Below are 16,217 nucleotides of genomic sequence, written 5' to 3'. Positions count from 1 at the left end.
AAGCTTAAATTGTAACATTACTTGGAAGGCGCAGTAAGAACTGCAGCCGTTTTCTAGAAAACAAAAAAAAAGGCTAACGCGTTTGAGAAAGCAGATCTGAAAAACATCTCTTTGTCACAATGCAGTTTCTAATTTTGGCTTTGAGGAATTAATATTTCTGCAGATTGCTTGAAGCGCTGCAACAATCCAAGGAAAACGTTTGAGTTCAACTCATCTGAAATAAAAATGCTGTTGGTGCTTTTTCAGCTTAACGCACGAAACGAGTGCAAGCATTGAAATCACATTTCACTCTAGGTGTCATTAGCTGGTGATTGTGTGAGTAACGTGAGCCGGTAATGACTGACTGTCCGGTTATTTAAGCTCTGAGACGATCAATAACAGAACCAAAAGTGTCAGAAGCAGAACGATCTGACTCAACAGTTTTGGCTGACTAGAAAGAGTCACGCCAGATAAAGGAATCTGCTCTATCTAGAGCTCATTTCCAATCAGGGAAATTGCGGCAAACCTTAAAGATTTAAGCCTTTTTGGTTCAAAATGTTAGATTTCAGCTACAAAGATTTTTTTAAGGCTAAATCCCCAAATTCCTACATGATGATGTTTCCTGCTTTTTCACTCCAGAAAATGTATAAAATGAAAATCTGGGTAAAATAAAGATTTGCAACGCCTGAATAGATGCATGTTTTTGTATTCATAATGTTATTAATGACATAATTTCAGATGGACTTTGCGCATAAACGGTGTCTCATGGTTGCCATGGAGACTTGGTGACCCCCTAAGAATATTTATTTATCTACTTGTTTATTCTTATTTTCCTGCTGAATAAATGTTTTAAAGTTAAAAATTGGTGGCTGTGAGATTATCCCATTACAATACAAAATTAAAGAAGCTTAATTGTGGCCGAACAAATAAATTTGGTACCAATAAATTCACCTGTTTCCATCACAATCTGTTTCAATAAGCTACCGTCGTTATAGCCAAAGTAAAATTAAAGAAAGTCCCGTTTTATTTTTCATTTTCAAGATCCTATTTTATTTTAAAAAAAGAATTGTTTCAGCTCTGATCTTTAGTCACGCAATTTAAATAAATAGCTGCGTTTAAGATGTAAAACCGACCTGAGAACGAGTGGGCGTGACGCACGCTCTTTGATGCTGAATGAACACACTTTGAAGACGTGTTAATTACGCCTACCTGCTGCTGCTGCTGCTGCTGCAGCGCTCCGGTCCGTTCTGTCGAGCACGTAGAGTCTCGGGTTGGAAATATCTGAAGTGGTTCGTGTAAGAAAAACACCGTAAATGGAAAATAACTGCGTGATCACATGCCGAGTTAGTGTAGCTGGCAATATCTCCCGAGTGTAAAGATATAGTGGCACATCCTGGCAGAGTTTCAGTTGCATGTGGGGTGAGCCACATGAAGGACATATGCTGCCATCTCAAAAGAAATGCGGTCGCTGGTTGTTTGTTTTCACTCATGCTTATCTTAAAAGTCGAGCAGATTGCAATCTGCAACCTACTACATGCTTGTGCACCGACAAATGAGTAAGCAACATCCCAGGATGCGTTCCCTCGATGTGCGCTGAGGTTTCTAGGGTTCTCAGGCGTCTCCTCGACAAAATCACTGATTTGTGCCTTACAGACAAGCTGACACCGAGAGTCGGTCTGGACAGAAAGGGGAAACTGAAGCAGTCGCACAGGAAACTCCCACAGAGTTCTCGTCAGCGTTCATAAGGAGCCGTCAGACGAGAAGGAAGGAGTGACGACCGTCGGACAAAAGGAGAGGAGCTCCTCACCCGGAGAAAACAAGTAATTGGTGAGGTTTTTTTTTTATATTACAAAATATATTCAGGTATTCATGCAGTCAGATCATAGGTGATTATTATTACTGTATGTGATCAATTTAGCCTTGTATTAATTAGTGAAAGTCTTCATTTTTTTCTCCAGTGGGGTGGATTAGACGATGAAACCCTCTACGTTATATAGGCATAACTTTAGCGCTAATAAATGTTTTCTGTGGGGTTTCTTTTACTAGTTTCTTGCCTCTTTTATGCGAATCGCTGCCTCTTTTCATTCATCTCTGCCTGATGGTTTCGCGTCAGAAAACACTGTAAACATCAACAGATTGAGTTTTTTATTCTTTCCACTTTTTCTACTGGATTCCTGATATTTTCTTTGTGGGATTTCCCCCAACCTGCTACTGTAAAACAGCAGCTGAAAGGGTAAAGGTCACGGCCGAGAGACCCTCCAAAACCCCCCGTTTACAGAGCCATATTGTGACTTCTTCTCTGAAACTATTTGATCTTTATGCGCCGTTTCCCCTTTTTCAAACTGAAAAATTTAAAGTGTTTTTTTGTTTTCTTCGAAACGCTTTAAATAATTTGAACTTCAAAATATATTTGCAGGAATTCACCGTGTTTGTTGGGAGTTTTTTTTGCTGTTTTGCTAAATTAAAGCGATTGACGTTTTTATTAGGGAAGCCGCGTTAAAACATATACAGATGATTTGAAAACTGATTTAATTATTTGTTGTTTTTCATGACTGATTAAAGCTGCAGATGTATTCTGTTTACTTGATTTAATTTGTAAATTTTTCAGCATACATTAATCGCAGTTATACTATAATTGTACAAAAATAAATAAATATTTTAATTCTTTATACTAAAATAATAAAATGTCATCATTTTAAACCCTTTAAAGTAATTCTTGAAACATTTTTAAATTCTTTTTAAGTAAATTATTTTTGAATTATTTTTAAAAATCTTTTTAAAATATGTTTAATTCCTAAAAACACAAAGACTGAGATGATTGTTTTTGTCTTGTGGCTCGAGGTTTTCTGTTCTTTCCCTTCTGGTTCATTTGATGGTTAAACTATAAATACCTGCAAAAGTAAAAGTTTGAAATAATGCCATGTATTTCTTTATTTTTTCATGCCAGTGTGTGTGCTCTCTAGAGCGAATGCTTTCTTTTTTCTTTTTTTTAACTCTTAACAACATGTGAGAGAGCGAGATAAGAGGAAGGCGGATGTGTGGTGACATCCCACAAAAAGCATACACTCAGAGCGGAAGACTACTGGTGATGTGGTTATGACTCATTTCTACATTATTTCTAGTAAATGGACTGTTTCTCTCTCTCTCTGTCTGCCTGTCACACATCTACGCTCCCTATTTATTTATATACATACAAAAAAAACACAGCCTCACCTCTGAGGCAAGAGCGTCTTGACGATGTGAAAGAAACGCCGCTGATCTGGATCAGAAAAAGGAAAAGAAACGCGGCTCCGTGGTTCCTGAAGGGATGGCTCTCCTCCAGGTCTTGATGTGGTTGGTTCTCCCGAACCCGGCTCTCCTCTCTGGTCCGGACCGCTGTGGGGTTCACGACAGCAGCAGCTCAAACGGCAGTGAGTATCCGTCTGAAATAGATATTAATAATAATCATTTAAAAACAGCAAAAAGAATGAAATTTGTGAGACTTTCTTAATCATTTTAAATTGAGTTTGTCTGCGTCATGGCAAATATCATTACAAGACAAGTGAATTACAGATAAGCAGAGGTGAGTAGAGTACCCAGAAAATGTAGTACTCAAGTGAGAGTAGCAGTACTTCACCATATTTCTCCTCAAGTAAAAGCAACAAGTAGGCATTTACGAAATTACTCAAGGAAGAGTGAAAAAGTATTTGGTAAAAATGAAACTCACGTATTGAGTAACTGATCAAAATCATTTTATATTTTTAAATCACATAATCAGACGGACCAAAATATAAAGTTATTTGGAGAAGAGCAAAACCAAAACAATTCAGATAAGTAACATAATTACAAAATAACAATAGCAGGCAAAAAAAAAAAAATTTTCAAATCAATTTCTATCAGCATAAAACTCACAAAAATCAAAGAAAAACTTCACGTGTGTCTGTGTCTGGTTAAGTTTTGGTTAAAATATGTTTGTTATTCATTCAGTGAAGCTACTCATACTGTAGAAAGACATTGCATAGTAAAATTACTGAAGTAAAAGTAAAAAAAAAAAAGTACAACATGGTAAAACTTTTTATTTGTAACCAAAAAGCTACTCAAGTAAAGCTAATTACTATAAAATTCTGGATATAAACCTTTTCAGGGTGACGGTTAAGGGGTTAAAACAATCCCCTCGTATACCCATTTGGTCGATGGCGGCATCTTGCGTGCCAGAAAGGTGGTTTGCTCAGGGCGCCAAGCAGGCTAGGGCCGCCTCTGCATTTGGGATTGCAAAATTCCAAAATTAGACATTTCCTGAGTCATGAATTATTAGCAATAAATTGACTCTTCCTTGTCGCTCTGCAGTGTCGCCTTGGCTGCAGTCCTTGCAATGCCACAATGACTACAAGACCCATGTGGACTGCAAATGGAAGCCGCCGACAAACACGACTCTGCAGGTCTGGCTGAAGGAAAACAATGGCAGGAGGTAAACAGAGCAGACTGAACAAGAGCAACATTTATAGAAGTTACCTTCTCTACAGCCGAGGTTCACTCTAACAGATCGGCATCTGTATCTATGCAGTGAGCCCTGTGTGCCTTTTAAAGACGAAAAGACAACAGAGGATGGAGTTGTCCAGTGCAGATATAAAACTTCGATGCTTGGCATAGGAATCAACCATGCTGTCTTCTTCATGAACAACCAGACAACAAGCCTCTGCTCGTCTTCCAAACACTCGACTCTGGATCTTGTTCAGCACCGTGAGCAACAGCTAGATGTACTGTAGTAGCTCAAGTAGAGCAAAACGAAGCCTTCGAATGACGATGGTTTTGTTTGGTGGTGTTGCACAGTGAGGGCACGTCCGCCTGGGGGTCTGACTGCGTTTGAGGAAAGCGAAGGCAGCTACCGGCTGAGGTGGTCCAGTCCGTATCCTCCATCGTCCTCCCTGAACCAGAACCTCTCGTATCAGCTCAGCTTCAGGACGCAGGCCGAGGACGGGTGGACCGTAAGCTACACACACAACAAGTCACCACATTACTGTTTAAGTTGTTTTTTACAGTAGAGATTGTCACACTAAAATGGCCAATACTTCCAATAACCAAACTATTTATTTAACTAAACAAAACACATGGATTTGTTTGTTACAGCGGTTGTTTAGGGCAAAGGCTAATTTTTCTAGTCACATGATTAGCTTAGCGTAGCTTAAACTTAATTCTATTTTTACCACCATGCTGACTCTATTTAACTTATTTATCAACTTAAAGTGAAAATGACTGAAATTATTTACTAGAAATTGTAAACAACTGCTTAATTACTGGCTTTATGAAGAGTTTTGTTGCACAGTAGCCTGCCAATGGGACTAGCAATGGAAATTAGCCACTTAGTAATGTAAGTACATGTAAATGTTAATTAATGTGTAATGTCCCATTAAAAAAAAAAAATAATCTTGAAACAGTCAACAACAACAAGCAGCAAAAGGAGCATTTCTGTCATGGCGTGAACAAAGTACAATATGAACAAACTGATTGGCCGTTCTGGTGGGTGTGGCCAGGCAGGCTGACCAATCAGATTCAAAGGGAGCCAACCCTGTGCCCACGGCCTACTCATAATAGACAATAATATGACATAGACAGTGTGTCGGTGCTTAGTAAATTTTGTTTTTAATATTAAATACACACGTGTCTACTCAGACTGAGGATGTGGCAGACACCAGTGCGAGACTGGAGAGGCAGAAGCTGCTTCCCGGCCGTCGATACGAAGCCAGAGTGAGAGCCAGGGCCGGCGTGGGCCGGTGGAGCGAATGGAGTCCTGTGGCGAGCTGGAAAACTGGAGATGGTGAGTGAAATAAAGAGGGGCCATAAACACCTTTTAAGCTTTTTCACACTTTGTCACTTTGCAATATGGGGGATTTTTCTGCCATAATTCGAGAGCACACATTTTCAGTGTGAAAGCAGGATTTCAGTCTGATATGTGGTCCAACAGCTCTGACTCGACCTCCTAGCTGCTGTACGCTGTTAGACGTGCACACTAAAAACTAACAGCTGTAACTGCAGCGGATCATAGGTCCGGTACTGACATCGAGGGACTAAACATAAATCAAACCACATGAGCATTTTTCTACCCATTTCATTACGTACTACTTTCTGTTGGTCTACTACATAAAATCCCGGTAAAATGATGCAGTGACAAACAGTTTTGCTTTCTTTTCAAACTTCAATCTTCTGGGTCTTTTCTTAGTTGTGGGAACCACGTCTGGTGTTTTCCAGCAGTGTGGTTTAACTATCGTTTTCCTTCCCTTTCACATCAGACCTCGGGCAGGTTCCCTCTTTGGACTGTGTTCTGGATGGAGAGAAGGAAGTGACGTGTAGCTGGGAGGTGAGCAGAGAGCTAGCTTATCACGTCACCTACCAGCTGAAATGTCAACGCGACCCGACAGCACAGTAAGTCAAACTCAAAGCTGAAGACGCGCCCGCCTTCCTCTGCTTCTGAACTGACGCGAACATCAATCCTTTAAAGGTTTGAGGATTGTTGCGTGAACCCAGCTGTGAGTTCTGACCCCAGAGGGACAGAAGTGAGGTACAGCTGCCCTCTCACCGATGTGGACCCTGAACGTCTGCAGCTGAAGCTCCAGCCAGCACACAACGCCAAGACTTTTCAATCGCACAAACACAGTGAGTACAGAGAATACAGAGGAGGTGAGAAGTGGCAGCGGTGGCGGAAGTCCCTCTGTGCCTATCTGAGCATATCAGGCTAAATTAAAAACACACAAGGGGATGATAAGACCACAGGAAGCAGTGCAGACAAACAGCGGTTAACCAGGTCTGTGACGTGGCTGTACAGCTCCCCCTAGTGTTTGATTTGTGCCATTACCTCTAAATCAGTACATAGGACTCTGATCAGCTGGATAACTTGGGATTTAGTCGCTTGTAGGTCACTATAATGTTAAATACCGACCCCTAGTGGACCTTTTTAAACATTACATTCATGTTTTTTTTTCTCTTGAAAATATACCTGTATTATATTATATATGATGCACATAAAAATAAATGGAGGGAAAAAAAAGGTTACAGCAAACATAAAACATACAACCTAGCAGTCGGTCATGTGTTCTACAAATATATTTACGCCCCTTTTTCACGAGTTGTCAGATCACAATCACAATCCCTGACTTATTTTAATACTGTTTTGTGTAATAGACGTCCAAAACATGACATGCTGATTAATAACATAACATAATGAGTAATTAGAAGGAAGATAATACACCATTTTCTTGTAAAAATTTTAAAAGTGCCGCATGCATTTGGACTTTGATGTCACTTGCTTACTTTAGTGACTTGGGAAGACAGCTATGTACTATTTAGGGTTAAGAGAGGAAAAGTTGCTGATTTCCAAATGTGAAAAACGGCGAAACTTTTGCTTCCACTTAATAATTACAAATTAACTTTTGCAAAACACTGTGTATATTTTCAAAAGAGCGACAAAAATGGGATCTGTTAAACCCAGTGGTTCTTAGCTTTTTTTGAGGTATCCAACCCACCAGTTTCATATGCGCATTCACTGAACCCTTCTGTAGTGATAAATTTATTTTTTTTTTTTCCCCCCAAATTCAAGACATGGGGGTGACCCATCTAGAGTCTAGTTGGGTCACCTCAGGATCACTAAGTCTTCTTAAAAGGTAGAGTCTCTGAGAACAGTTCTTCAAAATATAGTCAGTGTTTTCAGCAAAGTTGAGCTGAATCTCCAGGGACGACCCAAGGTATTTAAAATTTGCCAGTTTCAACAGGTTGGCCATCGAGAGAAACTGGAACCACTTTAAGGTCTTGTGAATTAAAAATTAATAATAAAGACTTTGTGGTATTCTGATTTAGGAATGTAATTATATTAGTTGTGTTACCACCCCACGGCACTAGAGGCAGTAGCAACCCCGGAAAGATGCGACTAAGGAGCAGATTTAGAAGTACACAGAAAGCTACAGAATTTGGTAAAAACTGTGAGTTTTGCTTAAGCTATTAAAGACACAAGTTCAAATCCATGCTGAGAGCACTTCAAACAGTGCTCCTCCGCAGCTCTGATTGGCTAAGCCAGAGGTTCCCAAACTGTGGGGCGCGTCCCCTAGGAGGGGCGCAGGAAGCCGTCTGGATGAAGAAAAAAAAAACAAAAAAAAATAAAACATGAACACTGTATGCGCTGGGTTTTTACCTTAGAATGGCCAACTCTCTGTTATTCCTCTGTCAATTTGATACAGTAGAGGCTTCCGCACTTCCCATATCTGTGTCCTCTGTCACTTTTTCAGCAGTTAAAACTGTTTAATCCGTTAACATTTCGTAACCTGTTTTTCCAAGCCGCCTTTAAACGCAACATGAGCACTACGACGCTCGCGTTGGGTTTACACCTGTGCGGTGGTGAAGGAGACCTGCTGCTGCTGTGCAGAGCTACTCAGGTGTGTTAGGATCATGGCAGCAAACCAGCAAAACACAAAGAACTTTTCACAGTTTTTCCCCCAAACTAACCGACTGAGTTGAGTAAAGCTGTTGGATGCAGGTAAAGTTAGCTAAAAGATGACTAGCTAGCTAATATCAATACAGCACCTTAAGCTTGTTAACAAGTAGCTTATAGGCTACTGGTGTTGTTGTCTATGTTCAGCTACGATTTATTTTGCCCCCAAAAAAGTTGATATCCCCCTTGTACGTCTGGAGCCGGGGCTGAGTATAACAGGGAGTCTCTAAGAATCCACACCCACCCTCTTCACTCACACATATCGTTCAACCAGACAGCTATTGGTAAGCCATGGGGGGCCCAGGAATAGTTTGGAAACCACTGGGTGGGCCCAGGAGAAAACGTTTGGGAACCTCTAGACTAAGCAATGTAACATGATCCTCTAAAGCAAGTGATGGCGTCATCACGACTTTACACAGTGCGTCTTTACCTCCGCGGCAGAGGCTCCGCCGAACCGATCGAACCCAGGTTAAGAACCACTGTGTTAAACCCTACGTTTTGACTCAAGCTACAGTTATTTTATCTTATATTTTTTCAACAGTCCGTCCCAATTCGCCAGTGCAGGTGAAAGTGAGTGAGAATAATGGTGACTGGGTTGTGGAGTGGTCTCCACCAGCTGAGGCAGCTACAAAGCTGTTGTACCAGGTCCGGTATCACCAGGCCTCAGATCAGGTGAGAGGATTTTACGTCTCTGTTTTTATCTCCCTGCTTTCCACTGTAGCTGCTAATCACCACAGCAGCTCTGGAAAACGGGCCTGAATATTCATAGGTTGTGTGTTTTGTCTATTTCTGCCGCCAGGGATCCTCCGTGCAGCTGGACATTCCCGAGGGGTCCACATGGGTGAACATCCTGGGAACGTCCCTCATGCCGCTCCAGGACTACGAGGTGGAAGTGAGGTCACTGGTTGCCCCTGGAGCAGGTTCCAAATACGGAGGAATCCCCTCAGAATGGTCTGAACCTGCGAACTGGACCTCAAATAAAGGTGCTTACAGTATTAGTGTGTGTAGTGTTGATGTTATGAACAGGACAACCTGTTTAATCTGGTTTCTGCTCCTCGACAGCCGCCTGGTCCGTCTCCAAACTGATTTATTTCTTCTGTGGCGTGATTGCAGTCGCGCTCTTTCTGACTCTGTACCACACCGTTCCAGTTTGCCGGAAGTAAGCGCTGCTTTACGTTGACTGCAACGTGTAAAATGCAGTTAAAACAAAAGTCAGAATTGCTGATTTTATGTTTAGTTGGGTTGTTTTAAAATTAACGCCCATTTATGTTTTTCACCATTAAGGGAAGTTGTGATGTGGGTGGACTCGGTTCCCTCTCCAGGCAAAAGCAAGATCCTGTCTGAGCTCAAGGTGAGACTGGATTGTTTTCTTAAAGTGACTAAAGTGTTAAAAAATGTTCACCTAGTGTTTAAAGTAATGCAAAAAAGCATTTGCCCCTTATAAATTTCTTCATTTTTAGCTTTTTTAATTATTATTATTGCGTCCAGCCACTCAAAAACTTAATTTTGGTGATTTTGAGTCTTACTACTGTAATTTAGATCAATGTCCTGCTGCAGAATCACAGCTTAACTGGACTAAAGGTCCTGAACTGATGATTGGACGTTCTCCCATAAGATTTCTGCTATAGAGCAGAATTTATGACTCCATAAATTTAGGAGAGTCTTGAAGAAGCAAAGCTTCACACTACCTCCATGTCTGACTGACTGATGAAATTCTTTGTGAGCCTCTAGTCAGATGTACATCTTCCTAAAATAATATTTCTCCTAAATCTTTGGGGATCATTAAGATTTCTTTGGGTAAATGTGAGATAGGTCCTTGTGTTCATTTTGGTCAGCAGTGGTTCTGATCTTGGAGCGCTCCCATGGAGGCCATTTAGAATCATGAACTCTGACCTTATCTGAGGTAGTGAGGCCTGCAGACCTTTAGATGTGTCTCTCTCATTGACGCACTCTTGGAGTAATTCTGGTTGAACCTTCGCCACTGCTCCATCCCAAAGTCTTAGAAATGGCTTTCCAAGCTCATAAATGACATTGACTTTGTTTTTCTGTTGGTTTGTTGAACAAGTGTTGCTTTGTGAGAGCTGAACTAAGTTTTGCTTCATTTCCACGTTTCCTTCCGATTCAGTCTTCCTCGTCCCCGACCCTCATGCAGAGCGAGAAGATGTCCATTTGTAGTGTGCAGAACCTCGACCGCGTATCGACCTGGTACTAAATTTCACACTTTACTCACATGACACCACAAAAGTCAGATAACGAATGCAGCGACAACTCAGGATGCATTCTTCTGTTGAGAGCCGATGTCTGCACTCTGCCGCCATGGCGATCGAGAAGTAAGAGGCAGCTGATGACATTATGTGCCTTTTCCCCCGTTGCAGCTCCTCAGAAGCTTTGCTTTGGCCGAACAAGAACACTGAGACGACGCGCGCCGATCAGAGCAGGAGCTGCTGGAACTGTGATAATCTCCCCTCCCCTCTTGATAACGTTCACGGCTCGGACACGTCGTCCATGAGCTTCAGCGGGCCGTACATCTTTTGTCAGGTCAGCTACTTTCACAAAAAGAACAGAAACTGAATAATAAAGGAGTACTTAGCATAAGGAATTAAATGGAAATAATAAAAATTTAGTTCTGAAAATCCAGCAAAAGTCTGTTATAGACACTGACTCACCAGCTTTTATTAAGACCTCTTTAGTCAGTTGAATTCTTTATAGAAAAGACATAACGTGAGATGGTAACTCAGTGCATTATAAGCCTGGCGGGCCACCAGGCTCTACTTGTGCCAGGCTATTTATTTAAGTCTTTTTAAAATGTTTGCATTTTTAAGACTTTATGGTTGCTGTTCAGGTATTAATCTTCCAGTCCATCAATAACATAATTATCAAGTGATATTTTCAAATTTTCAAACTTCCACAGACTTTTTTTTGTTGGTATTTTTGCTCTGGCGTTTCGTGTTAGCGCTAGCCTTCGGCTTTCTTAAGCCTTTAGCTAGCAAATAGGGATATTGCTAGATAAACAGTAACTTTTTACACTCCTGCTAGCAATAAAACACATTAGGCTTTAAAGCTAGCCTACAAGAACTTCAAAAAATGTACTTTAAAAAGTACTTACTGTTCACTTGTTTTGCTTTGCTGTTTAACGCGTGTGCGTCTCTTTCACAGGGTTCAGGACAAATGTCAATGGAGCCTCAGCAAAAAGAAGTCCGCGAAACAAAATCGTACGAAGCTGTGCCTCTCTTCCCGGCGCCATGTCCTCTTCGTGACAAAGATTACGTGTGTCTTCCCAACCGCACTCTGTCAAGGTCCACAGAGGACCTCACATCCCACAGCAGCTCAGGCCCGAAATGGTACGAAAGTCCTGAGCAGGACCAGCAGCACCTGAACGCCACACTGCGGCCTGTTCAGTCTGACAGCCGGTCCGGCTCCGCAGAACCCGCCACGAGAAATCAACCGTCTGATTACACGGCAGGGCCGCTCCCCTCCTGGCCTCAAGAGGGCGCTAACTCGGGATACTGCCAGCTCCCAGCAGCCTTCACGGCACCGTCAAAATGAACAGCTGCATGCAAGAAAAAAACAAGAAAGACAAAAAAACAAGCTAATTTCATAAGAACAAAGCAGGATCAACCAGTGATTGACTTTTTGTAAGCTTCTACTTTATTTTAAGCTCCTCAAGCTATTAGAGGAAAAAAAGTATCTTGTTGTCGTTGCACATATTTTATATTGCTTTTACTGATTTTATGTAACCAAACATTTAACAGGGTAAATAAAGTGTTTTTATATCTACAAATATTCCAGGAAGAATACATATATTTTTATTAATGTTTATCTTTAGCATGATCTACTGTAACAAGCTGCTACTCCATGAAACTGCTAAAGCAAAGAGATGGAAGGTGAGTTAAAGTCAGAACATTGACTCTGTGACCTTTTTCAGCATTTTATTATCTGTACATAGCATTTTAATTTCAATAAAAGTTAAACACACATGCTAATAAGACAAACTGGCATATTTACTGTCAATGCTGTCATAATCAAACAAAATTGTTGTTTCTGTGTCAAAAGTGGAACCATTTTGTTTCAGATTATTATCTCTGGAGGCCTCAAAAATTAAAGCTGTAGTTCTATAATTTTTTGGAACAGCGATATGATCGACATTTAATACAAATTACGACAAGGGAAGTCTCTGATCACATTATGCAATGGTTGCTCCTTTCCTGTTACTAGCTTCACCATGGAATTGCGCAAAGTGGAGGTACAAAAATAAATTTGCCTAATGGAAACACTCCAATGTAAACAAAAAAAAACTTTTTTTTGACTAGGACGAGGCTTTTTTTTTTGACTATCATAATTTGTGTATTTCACAAAACTGCAAAGGAAACACTTTTTTCACATCATATGAGTCATGTGATCAACAACACAAGGTTACTACTGGAAGAAAAGATGAAGACAACAGGAAGTGGGAGGAGAACGATGGCATCGCAGGTTTTTTTATGATATGTGAACAAACTAGTTAACCTCTGATTTTAATCACGTTTCCGATTTGATAAAAATACCGTAATTGCGAAATTGTGTTGTTTTATTTAACATTAGTGGAACATCGATAAAGTTTTCTGCACACTTGTAATGGAAACTGGGAGACTAGGTGTTATCCATGAAGTTCAACTAGAGGAAACTGTTGACTGAACTTATTTCAAGTGTAAATTTATTTCATTTGCATTAACCTGCACTTTTATAATGATCTATTCTACATCCACCACACATAGCAGATTTATTGTGAAACATAGCATCCCCTACAGTAAAACACGGCGGTGGCGGCATCTTTCTGTGGTAATTATTTTCTTCACTTGGATCAGAAATGTTTGGAAGAGCAGAATGGTTTCTATCAAACCCATTTACGTGTGTTTATTACAAAAACACATAAAACACCACTTAATGTTTCCCTTCCACTTCAGAATTATGCACTTTAAGTTTTGGTGTGCAACTTAATTTTCCAATGAAATGCATTGTATTTTGTAGTTTTAGCAGGAAGGAATGTGAAAAAGGTCCCAAGGGAGTCGTTGCATGGGATTGCTACACGTCCATATCGTAATTCGTATCATGAAAAACAAAATCCCTTTTCATAAAATCAACAGAAGGTTGGAATTCCAGGGATTCTGATGTCAACTTCCTGTGTTTTGAGCCCGTTCAACGGTACAACTTCCTGTCCGATGGGACTGACGGGCACTTTGACTCAAACTACCCTGAGTCATCACAACAACCACGTTGCTGGTTCATATTTTACCCACACTGCAACAGTGGAATGTGAAGGGAGGATAAGTGGATTTTTTTTCCAAATTCTCTGATTCCTTCGTCTTCAAAGGCCTATTGTTTCTCCAGCCGTAGACGAAGGATGGATCCTTTTATTTTTATTGCTCGTTTTAGAGATTTAAATCTGCTGCGTTGAAACACAAGGGCTTGACTCACTAACTCTTCATCCGATCCAAGGGCTTGGGTTGGGACGTAACTGTGGCATACCTCAGGGATTAGTTCTGGTTTTCCTCTTTTTTCCATTGACGTTTCCCCCCCATTTTCCAATTTATCCAGAACAATGGAGTATATCAGTCAATTTTTCAGTTGTTTCCAATTGTTTTTTTTCATGCTACACTGTAAACAATAAAGGCAGTAATGTGTTGGCAGAGAGGATATAAAGGATTTGTGAACATTGTCAAAAAACTGACAAACCATCAACCAATATAAAAGTAATGCATGAGTGTGATAACGTTTGCGGTATTGTCATCGTGTTATTCCATTGGCTGTTTGATGGTACTAGTGTTGCTGACCTAGCAAGGCGTATGTCTTTTGAGGTCAATCGTCCATGACCCGCCCCGTGTCTTTTGGCACGGCCTCTGCTTCCTCAGAGGCTCTCTCACTGCTGCGGAGGCTGATCCCTGTTTGTGTTTGTCGCGGTCAACAAGCACGTCTCCACGCCGTCTTTGTTTGAAGTCGTCGGTAGGCGGGGAGCTGCACGGACACACATGGAAGCACAGGCATCCCACCTCAATGCTAAATTTAGAGATAGTCTGGTGTTTAGAAGTACCATGCATGTGTGAGTCTTACAGTAGCACAGCCGGTCGACTACCTGAACGGTGTGACAAACAAACTACAAGGAGAGTGTTTGCCAAAGTTCACCTTCAGCTCCTCACTCTCAACTTTCTCTCTCGCTCCTTTTCTTCGCACTAGGCAAAAATCATTGAACCCACTTGCAACTAAGCACTGAGTTCAAGTAGGCGAGGTCAATGTGAGTGTTACTCAATGCGATGCTTCTGCATACAAGATGTGTTTGCAAATAGATAAATAATGCAGTTTAAATACTGAAGCTGCAAACAGGTTGCTGTGAACTACAAGTTTAAAGAGCATATATCACGAGCTTTCAGAACAAGAAAACCTGAACATTTTCATCACTACACAATTGTAACACGATTTTCCAAGAGGCCTGAATAAAGCCCGCTAAAACTAGAAGGTCCTACCTTTAGCCATTCATAGTCAATTGATTAAGATATGTGTTCCAGTGAGATTTAAAGTACCTTTTGAAAAAAACACTGAAATAAATAAACTTTTCATTAAGACTATGTTTCTAGGGTGAGTAGAAAATCATTGTAATAAACAAAAGTAAAGGTTTGAAAGTATCAGTTCCTGTAATTTATCTATATAAATATCATGGTGATCACAGAATGAACTACTCACTTGACAAAAAGGCCATTTTTCAGTGAATATGTTGAATTTATCATTTTTTCTTATTTAGTAAAGGTACTGGTTAAGACACAGTACCTTTACTAGATAAGTTACTGGATAAGATTATTTATTTATGATAATCTTTTTGATTATCTATGATAAATAGCTTCAGCTGTGGCAGTTTTTTCTTCTGTGTTTGAGCCAAATGAAGGCGAACATGTTGGACAGTGTCTCCAGTTAGTCAGCATCTAAATATCTACTCCATTCAACATATGTGTGTACAGTAAATCAACATGTTGAGAGAACGGCAAATTAATAGTCTGGAGTGAAAACCTTATGAGTAAAACCAGGAAAAAATAAATTTGCACCTGGACCTTCACTTCATGGCAGAACAGCCGTTTCTGGTGGGAATGTTTTTAGGTAGAACCTGAAATAACGACCCCTAAACACTGCATGAAATTTAGTTTAGTTCTTCTGAAGTAAAATACAGGAAGATCAATGTACAAACTTTTAAATAATTCCAAAGCCTCAAAGCTTTCAGAGAGGTCCAAGGGAATTATTTTAGGTATTTTTGAACATTTGTGCCATTTTGGATCTGGTTAAATTCAGCGGTGCTATGCTAAATGTCTGCAGTGACACTATTGAATACATTGAAGTGAACCTGCTGTGTGAATCCTGACATCATCTCTTGTCCTAACAGCAACAACAAAGGCACTTATGAGTGATTAGAAAGGATAACTTAAAATATGGTGCCAAATTTGGGATGGGGCATAAACTGTTGCGTTTCATGAATTTAGCTGCATTGTGATAGAATATCTAAGTATCCACGAAGTTAGCATGAAGCTGTTAATATTGTTTGGTTGAGAAAATCGTGTTAAAGATAGTGCCTGCTCATATGTAACAAAGCAAACCATCACCATAACATGCTAGCATGTAGCATTATAAAAATGATGCTACACGCTAGCATGTTGATTTGGGATTACGTCACTCCAATGAAATTAAAAATTATGAAACACAATAAAAACAAAAACCAAATATGATTTCCAGCTCAATTTAAAGATTCTTATAATCATATGAAAAT

At 40.3% G+C, this 16,217-nt stretch overlaps 1 protein-coding gene across 1 annotated transcript; it reads left to right on the top strand.

Annotated features, from left to right (window-relative positions):
* The first annotated feature begins 1,572 nt into the window (after positions 1 to 1,572).
* On the top strand, positions 1,573 to 12,426 carry csf2rb (colony stimulating factor 2 receptor subunit beta). Its single transcript, XM_088008211.1, has 15 exons — positions 1,573 to 1,806; positions 3,187 to 3,389; positions 4,306 to 4,426; positions 4,523 to 4,698; positions 4,789 to 4,943; positions 5,629 to 5,773; positions 6,246 to 6,378; positions 6,455 to 6,609; positions 8,976 to 9,106; positions 9,234 to 9,417; positions 9,497 to 9,593; positions 9,719 to 9,785; positions 10,560 to 10,639; positions 10,810 to 10,972; positions 11,591 to 12,426. Exons 2-15 carry the CDS (start codon positions 3,287 to 3,289, stop codon positions 11,978 to 11,980), a joined length of 2,100 nt encoding a protein of 699 aa, XP_087864337.1. The 5' UTR covers positions 1,573 to 1,806; positions 3,187 to 3,286; the 3' UTR covers positions 11,981 to 12,426.
* Positions 12,427 to 16,217: the final 3,791 nt, after the last annotated feature.

The sequence above is a fragment of the Poecilia mexicana genome, unplaced genomic scaffold (genome assembly GCF_051168715.1).
Source record: "Poecilia mexicana isolate PSO_F unplaced genomic scaffold, ASM5116871v1 scaffold_8, whole genome shotgun sequence".
In the NCBI taxonomy this organism is placed as follows: Eukaryota; Metazoa; Chordata; class Actinopteri; order Cyprinodontiformes; family Poeciliidae; genus Poecilia; species Poecilia mexicana.
Note: the sequence above shows the minus strand (reverse complement) of the source record. Positions and strands in the feature narration are given on the sequence as shown.